General features: G+C 36.4%; 1 protein-coding gene across 2 annotated transcripts in view; it reads right to left on the bottom strand.

Annotated features, from left to right (window-relative positions):
* Positions 1-1,665: 1,665 nt before the first annotated feature.
* RNF168 (ring finger protein 168) overlaps positions 1,666-11,963 on the bottom strand; it is a 41,692-nt gene continuing 31,394 nt past the window's right edge. For both annotated transcript variants that reach the window (XM_034999909.1, XM_034999910.1), the window contains 2 exons: positions 6,523-6,604; positions 1,666-4,219 (listed from right to left, as the gene is read on the bottom strand). In XM_034999909.1, coding sequence (XP_034855800.1) covers positions 3,275-4,219; positions 6,523-6,604 — 1,027 coding nt within the window. In that variant the 3' untranslated portion in view covers positions 1,666-3,274. The remainder of the gene's footprint in view (positions 4,220-6,522; positions 6,605-11,963) is intronic.

The raw sequence follows: 11,963 nt of genomic DNA, 5'->3' as shown, positions 1-11,963 counted from the left end.
CAGATAAGTTAAAAATAGTACCTTAAAGCTAAATACATTCAAATCAACTCACAATACTCTATTTTTTTCCACTGAAAAAATCTTCCTGAATTATTTTTAAAATGTAAAGGCAAAAAATACCCTTCAGAGTGGTGCAGGCTAAGATTAATAAGCTCCCTTTATCTTGCAATATATATTTTTTATATAAGTTTATTTTTTTAGTAATCCCTAATATTCAACATGGTGCTCAAACTCAAGAACCTGAGATTGAGTCCCGTATACTCTTCCAACCGAGCCAGCCAGGTGCCCCTATCTTGCAACATTTTTTTAAAAAAGATTTATTTATTGATTTGAGAGAGAGAGAGAGCACGCACACGTGCAAGCGGGAAAGGGGCAGAGGGAGAGACCCAAGCCGACTCCCTGCTGAGCAAAGAGCTGGATGCGGGGCTCAATTCCAGGACCCTGAGATCATGACCCCAGCCGAAATCAAGAGTCTGTCACTCAACCAACTGAGCCACCCAGGCGCTCCTATCTTGCAACATTTAAAAAACATTTAAATTTTGACTAGATGATATATTCAGTATGATTGAAAATTCAAAAACTAGAAAAGAACACAGACTGAAAAGTCATTCTTCCCCCCATCTCCCAGCCCCACGGTTTCTCTCCCTGATGGCAACGTTAATTGCTTCTCTTTCTAGACATTTTATGCAAATACATGTATATATCTTTTCATACCAGTAAAGTGGTTTTGCTGTTAACTGCTACATAGTATTTCATTGTACCATCATTTATTATCTACTGATGTGACATTAAGGTTGTTTCTAAGCTTATTATTATAAATAGTGCCATACAAAAATATTTTATACATGTCATTCTACATGTAGGAAATTCCTAGAAATAGAATTGCCAAATTTGGAATTGGGATTTTAAATTTTCTGCTGATACCAACCAACAGATAACAGTGCCTATTTCCCCACACTCTTGCCAAGATTTAAACACACATACATACACAAAAGCAAAACAAAAAAACACCTTTATCTTAACTAATGTGAAGGGTAGAAAAATGTATAAACATTAGTTTAAGTGACATTTTGCATCTTTTCACATATTTAAGAGACATTTGTATTTCCTTTCCTGGGAACTATGTTTCTTGGGAACATTTCTAATTTTCCTTTCGAGTTATTAATTGTTTTCATAATGTATCAGCAGATACTTTGCATAAAGGAAATGAGCTCTTTGTGATGAACTGCATCTACTCCCCGCCAACCCTCCTGCCATTTGCCATGTCTTCCAATTTTCCATTATGGTAGTAGTTTTTGTTATGCAGAACTTTTTATTTTTATGTAGTTAATTTTTATTTTTTAATTGTGGTAAAATACATGTAATAGACCATTTTAATTTTTATTATTTTAATTTTCAGATTCTCAACCTCTGCACTGTTCTAGTGCTCCCTGAGAAGTTAAACACTCTCCTATCCCTCCACAAAAGTGAGAGGAAAAAGTAGCAATATACTCTAATGACTGACACAAAACATTTATTAGTTTCTAACGAAAAGGCATATAAGGTAGGGCTATCAGAAAAACTAACAGAGAAATGAAAATTTATCTTAAGGTCAGGAAAACTTCTTCACAGACAAATAAGTGGTTAAATGTATAAATCCTATATATGTCACACTATTTTTTCCCCTTTTTGGTCATGGACTATTCCAGGAAAATTTAATTATACAACTTTTGAGGAGTTCTAACAGTGTCCACCCTAAAATGTTAAGTGAAATTGCTCTTAGAAAAATACTGGTTTGATGAGAAGACAGATATTAGTGTATTCTGGAGAAATTTGGTTAGTTTCTGACTAGACTTCTTTCCAGCACAATCATTACTCAGAGGGCAATCACTTTTTTTTTTTTGAGAAAGGGCAAACTAGATTTTAAATTAGCATCAGAATTCTACCCATAATTACCCGATCAATATCAGAATAGATGCCATTAACTATGCAAAGACTAACAGAATTTCAGTTACAAAATTTGGAGGAAAAAAAATCTTAATAATGTACAAAAATATTGACAAATTTAAGCTAGAATTAGCTCTAGAATGTTTTATTTTTACTTTAAAAGGATGGACAACTAGAGATCAGCAGAAATGCTGTTAAAACTGCTATTTGCTTAAAACTGTTTATATTAATGAAAAAAAGATTAATAGTCTCCAAGTTAAATTTCACAAAATGAAATCACTGCCTTCTGATTTAACTTTCAGGGGTAAGATGGCAAAACCCAAGCATCAGACTCTCTTTTTCTGCCCATAAACACATATAAAAGTCAGCATCAATACAAATGATAATATAAGGAAATAAACACATGGTTATGTCTCAGGTCCCACAACAAAAGATATTATATTTAACTCTCCTACAGTAAAATCCCATTTTTTTTTCCTGGAATAGCAGATTAATAGAAATGTGAAATCCCTAAATTTCAGGCAATTTAGCAATTGATTTTGATTTTGATACCAGATACTATGATGTGAAAAGCTATAAAACCCAAATGTTTTCCATGTCATTTAGCAAAGAAAGGAGGAGGGAGAACCCTCTACCAAACTCCACCGGCTACTCCCTCTGAGGCCCAGTTTCTGAACCCTCACTCAGTTCCAACACTTCCAAATGGTCAACCTGCCCCCACAGAGCTGCACCCCAACTCTTAACTCCTTTTGCATCAAGAGCCTAGTTTCCTTTCTGTCAACTGATTCCTAATTTTCCAGGAAACTCTGATTTTTCTGATTACGCATTGATCATAAACCATTTTAAATTGAAGAAAATGCTATAATGGTTAAAATAATTAAAGTGGAGATGAAAACTAGATTACTTTAGTGTTATGGAAGATGCATTTCAAGTGCTCTGCAAATATATGGGAAAGTGGCAAGAAAACTCACCCTGCCTGGGTTCCTAACTACTCCGTATAGTACCATCTTGCTTTGATTACTAGTTAGGACAAGAAGGGAAGCAAAGGCTGTAAAACATGCATTTCTGGGAAACAGAATGGCACTTGAAGATTTCTTGGGAGTTCACCAAGGCATTTTTATATCCGTAAGGATTGTCAAACTTAGTACATCATAATTATTAAAAAAGCAAAGGATTGGGACTCCTGCTTACCACTGAGTTTGGCAGAAACACATTTATATAGTCCTCCCTTGTAATCACATAGTCCTTTATAGACGATGAGTGTGACCATTATAAAGAGTCTATGACAGAAAAGAGAGCTTCATAATCCAGCTTTACTAGATTATAAAACACTCCTTCTCCCCATGCATTACTTTGTATATCTCTGAAACATCTGAAAAATACTTTTCTGTGACTTACTAGGCTGTAGGGAACTTTTAGATACATTACAATTATCTCTAGAAGAATTTGGCACCTTTCTCCCATTAACTGAATGTTTCAACTGGATCTTAAAAGATGGCTGCCAATTTTCATTTTTTGAGCCTCTCCAAGATTTTGAATGCTCTGTATCAGTCTGTTTTTTGAAGTTCCTATCTTTGGAATTCTTGCTCTGTCCATTTAACAATTTGTCTGGAGGTGAAGATGTAGGACGTAAATGATACTCATCTGGGGATCCTTTTTGCCGGTTTGGCTTCTTTTGTTCTTTATCTACTTCTTTCTGAAGCTGTAACGCTAATAACCTATCCTGTTCTTCTTGTTTATGTCTCTCAAAAAGTAAGTGTTCCAAATCTATCAGTTTTTGGGTAAAGTTGATTTCTGTTTCCTCTTGATCTGAGGAAGCTTCGGGGAACATTTTCCTTCTTTTTGCAGAAACGCATGGATCCCTGACTGCTTCAGACAAAGATTCCGGGTTTTTTCTTTTGGAAATATCTTTACTGATCGATAGACAAGAGTCTTCATTTTCTGTCTCAACTGTATTACTTCCAATTATCTGTGTCATACCTGATACAGTGCACCCACTCTCTGTTTTGCCATAAGGCTTAACTGCAGCTTCCCCAGAGCAGGGAACTCTGCCTTCAGGTCCCTCATGATTTAGGACACTTAGCTCTTTATCATGATTCGTTGGTCTCACTTTGACTTCCCCTTCAAGGCACCATTCTCCACCATCAGCACATAACTGAGGCATGGGTGACTCTGAAGACTTTTCACCCTGTTCTTGAATTTCCACACATATTTGCCGAGAAAGTATTGGCATATCTTCCTCAATTTCTGTATCTTGCCATGCAGGGCTCTTTACAACACTACTGTCAGTTTCCTGTAGAAAACAGAAAAAGACGGAGTGAACCACAGGAAAAACATCAAGTCATAATACAGAAGTCTAATATCGTGATACTCTGAGTGTTCACTACAGGATAGCATCACTACTAATAACGCATATTAATTCATAATAGTATTTTTATTCTGTGTGCCAATTTAGATTAAGGCATTCCTTCATTTTAATTCCCATGAAAACCTACAGATTAAAACCCACAAACTAGATTCTGTGTATGGTCAATAAGCTCTCACCAGGACCTGACCTCTCTTTCACCTTATACCTCTAGCCCAGAGGTTTTTAGTCCCTTTTTGTGCCACGGACTCTCCACCTTTCAGCATTTTGGTGAAGCTTACAGACCTCTTCTGAATACTTTAAAATATAAAAATAAATAAATGGGATTACAAAGGGAATAATTTATATTGCAACACAATTATATCATTCCTCATGTAATGTGCATCCAGTAATACATTAAATAGTAAGATCTATTGGGGCAAGTCTAATAACTTGTAATGCTGAAGTAGGATGAGTAACAATGGTATTTCAAGAAACCTGCCACAAACATAACATGATAAAAACCTGTGCTTTCCACTGATGACCAAAGGCACAGCTTTTGCTAACAGTATTATGGCTCGATGTCTACATTCGTAATTAAAGGAATGAGAGGTTAGGTGAAAGTAAAGATAAACCTTTTCCTCCATTTAAGTTCATATGTACTCTCTGGATTCTAACCACAGTCCTAGACCTTAGGTTAAGAACACTTGCTTTAAAAAAAAGAGAAAGAAAGAAGAAAGAAAAACAGAAAGAAGAAGAAGGAAAGGAAAGGAAAATGAAAGGAAAAAAAAAAGAACCCTTGCTTTTGCCAGTATGTTTTTCTTTTCACTTATAGGTCTTAGGTAAGTGAAGACCTAGGATTCGTTCTGACCATAGAAAAGCCTTAAGAAAGGCTTTGGTGAAAATCTGACTCAGAACAAAAATTACTCCTTGTTGTTAGAGACCTTAAATCTGTTCTTTTATCTACTTTGCTTTGTCTTTATCATTCCTTATAGCATTTCTTATGAACCAGTCCAGTTTGGACTGGATAAATTCCAGGTTACTTATCTAGTTTTGCTGTGAATATGAACACCAGGGTAGGACAAATATCCTCACCCTACAAAGCCTCTTCCATCCTCAGTTCTAGTATGAGCCAGACCATCTGGACTTGAATCCTCCCTCCAGCATCTCTACTTAAGGGACTCTGCACAAGTCTCTTATCTGCATGTGCCTTAGTTAATTCCTAACTGTAAAATGGGCACAAGAATGAATACCTTACCTTACAGAGTTGGTGCCTGGAGACTGAAGAAAATAATACATACATTATCTGGCACATGGTAAATGCCAATTAAATGATAGGTTTTAAACTACCTAGCTGAGTTTTAAAAAAATTTAGGAACCTCCTAGTGAAGGGTTAACAAAACTTCTCTGTAGGAAATGAACCTTGGTGTCAGCTCACATTTCCTAGTTCTATTCTCCTGGAAACCTAGTGACCTGTGTTACTAGGCCACATAGCTTATGGTAAAAATGACCTTCCTGGTGAATTGCATCTATACTAGGAGAACTATGAGTGATCTCTAAGTACCCAATGGGAAACCAAATCTTGGGGCTTCTGTGACTTACAACTCTTCCGACCTGCTGTGTTCCTTCCCAGGACCCCTGGAAGCTACACCCATTGGTTGTTAATAACTGACTCTTTATGGAGCACAGGGCTTCTAAGCCAGGGTGATTACCACATTCTCTGCATTGTCTCATTCCCAGGCTCTCACTTAGGAGCTCTATAGCGAAGACTCTTGCTGCACAGACATGCCTGACGCTACCCTACTAGCATGCTTTGTTTCTCATCCTCTAATTCTCCCTTAAACTGAAGCTGGGACCAGGGGTAGCCTATTTGGTTTTGCGAGTTTGATTGTCTAAGCCAGGGATCCACAAACCATGGCCCATGAACCAAATTCAGCCTGCTGCTTGCTTTTATAAATAGTTTTACTTGATCAAAGAGAAGTCTATTAGTTTATGTATTGTCTATGGATGCTTTCACACGAAAACAGCAGAGTTGAATAGTTGTGACAGAGACCACAGGGCCACAGAATATTTATTATCTGGCCCTTTAGAGAAGTTTGTTGACTCCTAGTCTAGGTGAGCCTAAGATGACTAAGAAAGGGTATTCCATATACCAGAGTGACTAAAAAAAAAAAGTTAGGAAACTACAAATATTAGCAATCTATAGCATTAGTAAACTTGCCAAACTGAGAACATCTTTAGTATCCACATACCTTAGACGTGGAGTCCTTCCTCCTTTCTTGTACAATTTCAAACTGTGATGCTGACCCAAACTGAGATTTAGGTGACAAATACCTTACCCAAAAAAAAAAAAAAAAAAGGTTTACCAAAGTTTGAATGGTTTGACAGACAAGTGGCATGTAACCAACATAATAAGCCAGATTACCTACTTATGTAAAGGTTGTCTGGTCTGCTGTTTGGCTGACTGATCAGAAAGAATGTATTTTATCTCCTTGTCTCAGGTTATTTTGGCCTAATTCCCAAGCAAAACTTAAAAGGCTGAGTACTATATTTTAGTGAAAAACAGCAGAAAAGGAAGTAAAAGTCAAATCTAAATATTTCTTAATTCTCAAAAAAAATTTCAAAAGGTAGATTAGCATCGAAACAACGCAAGACTATAAAGTCTTTCCAAAAGTAATGGAAATGACATTTTAAATCAGGAGAAAGGAGATGTTTCTTTTTAATGCCACGAATTCTGGCTGTTTACTACATTTTTAATGTCTACTATTGGGAAAGCACTCATAATTAGATTCTCTACCACTTTGGTATACAGATTTTCTTAGATACATATTTTATATCAACTGTCTGCCTAGAGAAATACAGATACATCAATACATGAGTGTAAGGGCATCTCTAAACTTCTAAGCATCTCTAATAGGCTGTTTGCCACTGAAAACATGAAAGTTTGTACTCTGATGAAAAATGCTGTAAAAAAATGGGAATAAAAGGACAGGTTATGAGATGGTAGGTATACTTAAAAAACTGTAAAAAATCTAAACATATATACAACTATGCTTAAAAATGGCAGAAATGTCCTAAAATGTTGGCTGTCTTCAAGTGGTGGTAACTTTGGGTGATTTTCAAGGAGTATCTAGCTGTTGTTTTTATAATTAAAGAGAACAACAGAAAAATGTCTGATTGCAAATAATATGTAAAACCATAAGTTCCACTGTGTCCAAAGTACCAACGAGTATGTGGAAAAATAAAAATCTAGACAAAGATGTCATATAAAGAGCAAAGAATAATATCCCTTATAGATTAGAGTACCTACACCACACATTTAGTTGATTCAATCTAAATACTTACTCTGCAAACTTGTAAGTACAAGAACTACCTTTTCAATTGATAAGAGAAAACAGGAGCCCAGGGTTAGTCCCTTTTATTTATTTATTTATTTATTTTTGAGAGCGTGCGCACGTGTGTGCACATGAGGGTAAGGGCAGAGACAGAGGGAGAGAGAGAATCTTAAGCAGGCTCCATGCCCAACAGAGCCTGACCTGTGGGACATGTGGCTCGATCCCAAGACTCTAAGACCATGACCTGAGTCAAATCAAGAGTTGGATGCTTAACCGACTGAGCCACCTAGTCTCATTTTGTTTCCCAAAGCTGAAGAATCCCTTCTGCCAAAGTTGGATATTAGTTACCAAAAAAGAATTACTATAGCATAATAGTTTTTTTTTGAAATCCATAAGCAGAGAAAACGTGACCAGATACTTATTCAACATAATCAAGAAAGATTTATGAACTGTCCTGAATATTCTTTATGATAACTGGGTAATGTATGAATACATGCTCATCCTAAAAAAGTAAACAGAAATATAAGACATATATACCATCATCCCTTTCCATTCCAATTTGCTTCCTCATACGTAACCAATTGCTTTAAAAATATGATTTCTATATAATACGCACTATCTCTTTTTTAAAACAATCATATTCTGTGACTTCCTTTTTTCACTTAAGTTCTTAAAGATCTAAGAGAGTATGTCTCAGTCTACATCATGAAAACAAACGGTTTACAAGAGAAGAGTTACAAAACATATGTAAGAATACATAGTGGTTCAGGGAGAGGGATACTGACTGGGAAAGGATACCAGTGAACCTTTTGAAAATATTCTGTAGCTTAATCTGGAGGATGGTTTATACATAGGTAAAAATTCACCAAACTACGCTTAAGATTAGTGCACTTTAATATATGTATGTTACCATTTTTAAAAGTTTTAAATCTTTATATTATCATAAAAACCCAAAACTTATCAATGGTTTAAGTGGGGGGGGATCACTGATTTTAAAATCCTTTATGGGGCCTCCTCTTTGTCCCCCACCTCAGAGACAATGACTATCCAGAGTTTTTTCTTACTTTTAAAATAGTTTTATCACACATTTGAATCCCTAAACATGAATTGCTTAGTACTGCATTTTGACCTTTACATATACAGAATCATACTACATGTATTCTACCAGCTTTTTTTCTTCACCCATTTTCATGATTTATGCATGTTGTCCTCAGCTAGATTCATATTGACTGTTGGATAGTACTCAGCTCTACTTGGAGACATCTGGCTGCTTTGGCTCTTTGCTATTATGAATAGCACTGCTGGGAACATTCCTGTACATATCTTCTAGGGTTTCTTTGGCATCTACACCCCAGAGTCCTAGAGTATCAACCTTTTACATTTCCACCTAATATGTAAGTGCTCCTTATCGTCTATGACACTTAATATTGCCAGAAAGCTTAATTTTTCCAATAGGATGAGCTTGAAATGCTACCTCACTGTGATTTTAATTTGTGTTTCCTTAATTACTCATAAGGTTCAATATCTTCTCAAATATATATTAACTTTCAGGTTTCGTTTTCTATGAAGTCAAAATTTTTTACCTATTTTTCTACTGATCTTTTTCTTACTCAGAGGTGGGTATTTCTGTAATAGTACATTACCTTTTTTCAGTTAAGTAAGTTAAAATTTCTTTTTCTTTTTTTTTTTTTTTTGTAAGTAGGTTCCATACCCATCGTGGAGCCCAACATGGGCCTGAACTCACTCATGAGATCAAGACCTGAGCTGAAATCAAGAGTCAGATGCTTACCTACTGAATCACCAAGGCGCCCCAAGTTAAAATATCTTCTTATAGATCATCATTTTATCCTCTAAAGGTGTTTTGATAAAAAACATTCTTAATCTTATAATCTAATTATTTTTTGCTCTTTAAAATATCCTTCCCCAGGACACCTGGGTGACTCAGTTGGTTAAGGATCTGCCTTCAGCTCAGGTCATGATCCCAGAGTCCTGGGATCCAGTTCCGCATCGGGCTCCTTGCTCAGCAGGGAGTCTGCTTCTCCCTCTCCCTGCTGCTCCCCCTGCTTGTGCACACGCTCGCACTCTGGCAAATAAATAAAATCTTCCAAAAATAAAATATCCTTCCCCAAAGATAATCTCCTTCATTATCTTTCTAAAGTTTTATAGTTTGTCTTTTTAATAAGATCTTTCATTCGCCTTAATTGTTATATATAGTATGAGTAGAGATCCAAGCTCATTCTTTCCTCATACAGTCCATTGTCCCAGCAGCATTTATTGACAAATTCATCCTTTTCCCATTGCTCCCAACATGAGCAATGACAACTACTGTACTGGTTACTCAAAGTACCCCAAAACTTAGTGGCTTAAAACAACAAACATTATCTCACTGCTACTGAGGGTCAGGAATCCAAGAGCAGCTTAGTTGGTGGTTCTAGCTCAGGATCTCTTATCAGGGTCTAGTGAAAATGTTGGTCAGTCATCTAAAGGCTTGACTGGGGCTAGAGGATCACCTTCCAAGAAAGCTCACTCACAAAGGTTATTCTGGAGGTCCCACTTCTTTACTGGCTGTTGGCAGAAGTCCCCAGTTCCTTACCATGTGGGCCTCTCCATAGGGCTGCTCACAACAGGGCAGCTAAATTTTCCACAGCAAGTAATCCAAAAGAGAAAAGTCACAGTGCCTTTTAGAACTTAGTCCCCCAAATGTACAATGTCTCTTTGGGTAATTCTATTTGTATACTTAAGTCCAGCCCACATTCAAGGGGTGGAGAATTGGGCTCTGTCTTTTTAAGGGAGTAGTATCAAAGAATTTGTGGACATATTTTAGAAACACCAAAGCCCTCACGGAGGCTGCATAAATTGCTGTATTTCTAAACTATTACATTGCCTCAATTATTTTGTTTATCCATCCCTGTGCAAATACCACATATATTTACTTGTACATTTTAAAGCATCCAACTCTCCACCACACATTTTATCTCTCTTTGGCAGTATCTGAAAGCCCTTTCTCTTCCATATAAATTTTTAATTCAGTATGTCAAGTTTAAAAAAAGGTTAGGATTGGGGGGAGACGAACCATGAGAGACGATGGACTCTGAAAAACAAACTGAGGGTTCTAGAGGGGAGGGAGGTAGGAGGATAGGTTAGCCTGGTGATGGGTATTAAAGAGGGCATGTTCTGCATGGACCACTGGGTGTTATGCACAAACAATGAATCATGGAACACTACATAAAAAACTAATGATGTAATGTATGGTGATTAACATAACAATAAAAAATTTTTTAAAAAAGGTTAGGATTGTGATTTCAATTGCACTGAATCTGTTGATCAGTTTGGGGAGATCTGACATTTGGCATCACTGTAATATTAGATATCTTCCAATCCACGAATCCTGCATATTTCTTTAATATGATAAAATTTTATAATATTCTCCATAAGGTCCTACAGATTTTGCAGTAAATTTATTTCTAAGCACTTTTTATTTTCTAATGCTATAATAAACTGAATCTTAAGTTACATTTCCAACAGACTTTTTGTAGATTTTGCATCCACCAAACTTGCTAAACTCTTGATTTTAAAAGTGTATCTCTGACCTCTCAGATTTTCAATGTATTTGCTATATTCCACCTCTATTAAGAATGGTTTCTTTTCCAAGCTCATTACCTTTTGTTTCCTTTTATTGTCTTACTGTGCAGACTGAAATCTCTAGCACAACACTGAACAGAAGTGGTAAATGGCAGGCCACCTTTGTATTTTCCTTAACAGGAATGATTTCCATTTACTACCATAAAGTATGATATCTGGTATAAATTTCCTAGTAGATATCCTTTAACAGTTTATAAAGTTTATAAAGTTTCTTCCTATTCCCACTTTATTAAGAATTCTCATTCTCATGCTTTTGATATTTAAATGGTTAATAGTTAATAGGTTAACATTAAATCATCATCTAATATTAAGCCAGCAATGTATTCCTGGAATTGTCATTTTAAATATATTCTTGGGGCACCTGAATGGCTTAGTCAGTTAAGTGTCTGACTCTTGGTTTAGGCTGTCATGATCTCAGGATCATGAGACAGAGCCTTGCACTGGGCTTTGCGCTTAGCTCAGAGTCAGCCTGGGATTCTTTCCCCTCCCTCTCCCTCCCGCTCTGTTCCTCCCTCTGTCTCTAAAATAAATAAATAAATGAAGGAAGGAAGGAAGGAATAAATAATTTATTTTCAGCCTTTCTCCCTTTTCTTTCTTTTTTTGAAATATTTTATTTACTGTCGGAGAAAGAGAGTATAAGCAGGGGGAGCGTCAGGCAGAGGGAGAAGCAGGTCCCCTTGCTGAGCAAGGAGCCCGATGCGGAACTGGATCCCAGG

The sequence above is a fragment of the Mirounga leonina genome, unplaced genomic scaffold (genome assembly GCF_011800145.1).
Source record: "Mirounga leonina isolate KUSES-001 unplaced genomic scaffold, KU_Mleo_1.0 Mir_115, whole genome shotgun sequence".
Taxonomy (NCBI): Eukaryota; Metazoa; Chordata; class Mammalia; order Carnivora; family Phocidae; genus Mirounga; species Mirounga leonina.
This window is presented reverse-complemented; position numbering and strand designations above follow the sequence as displayed.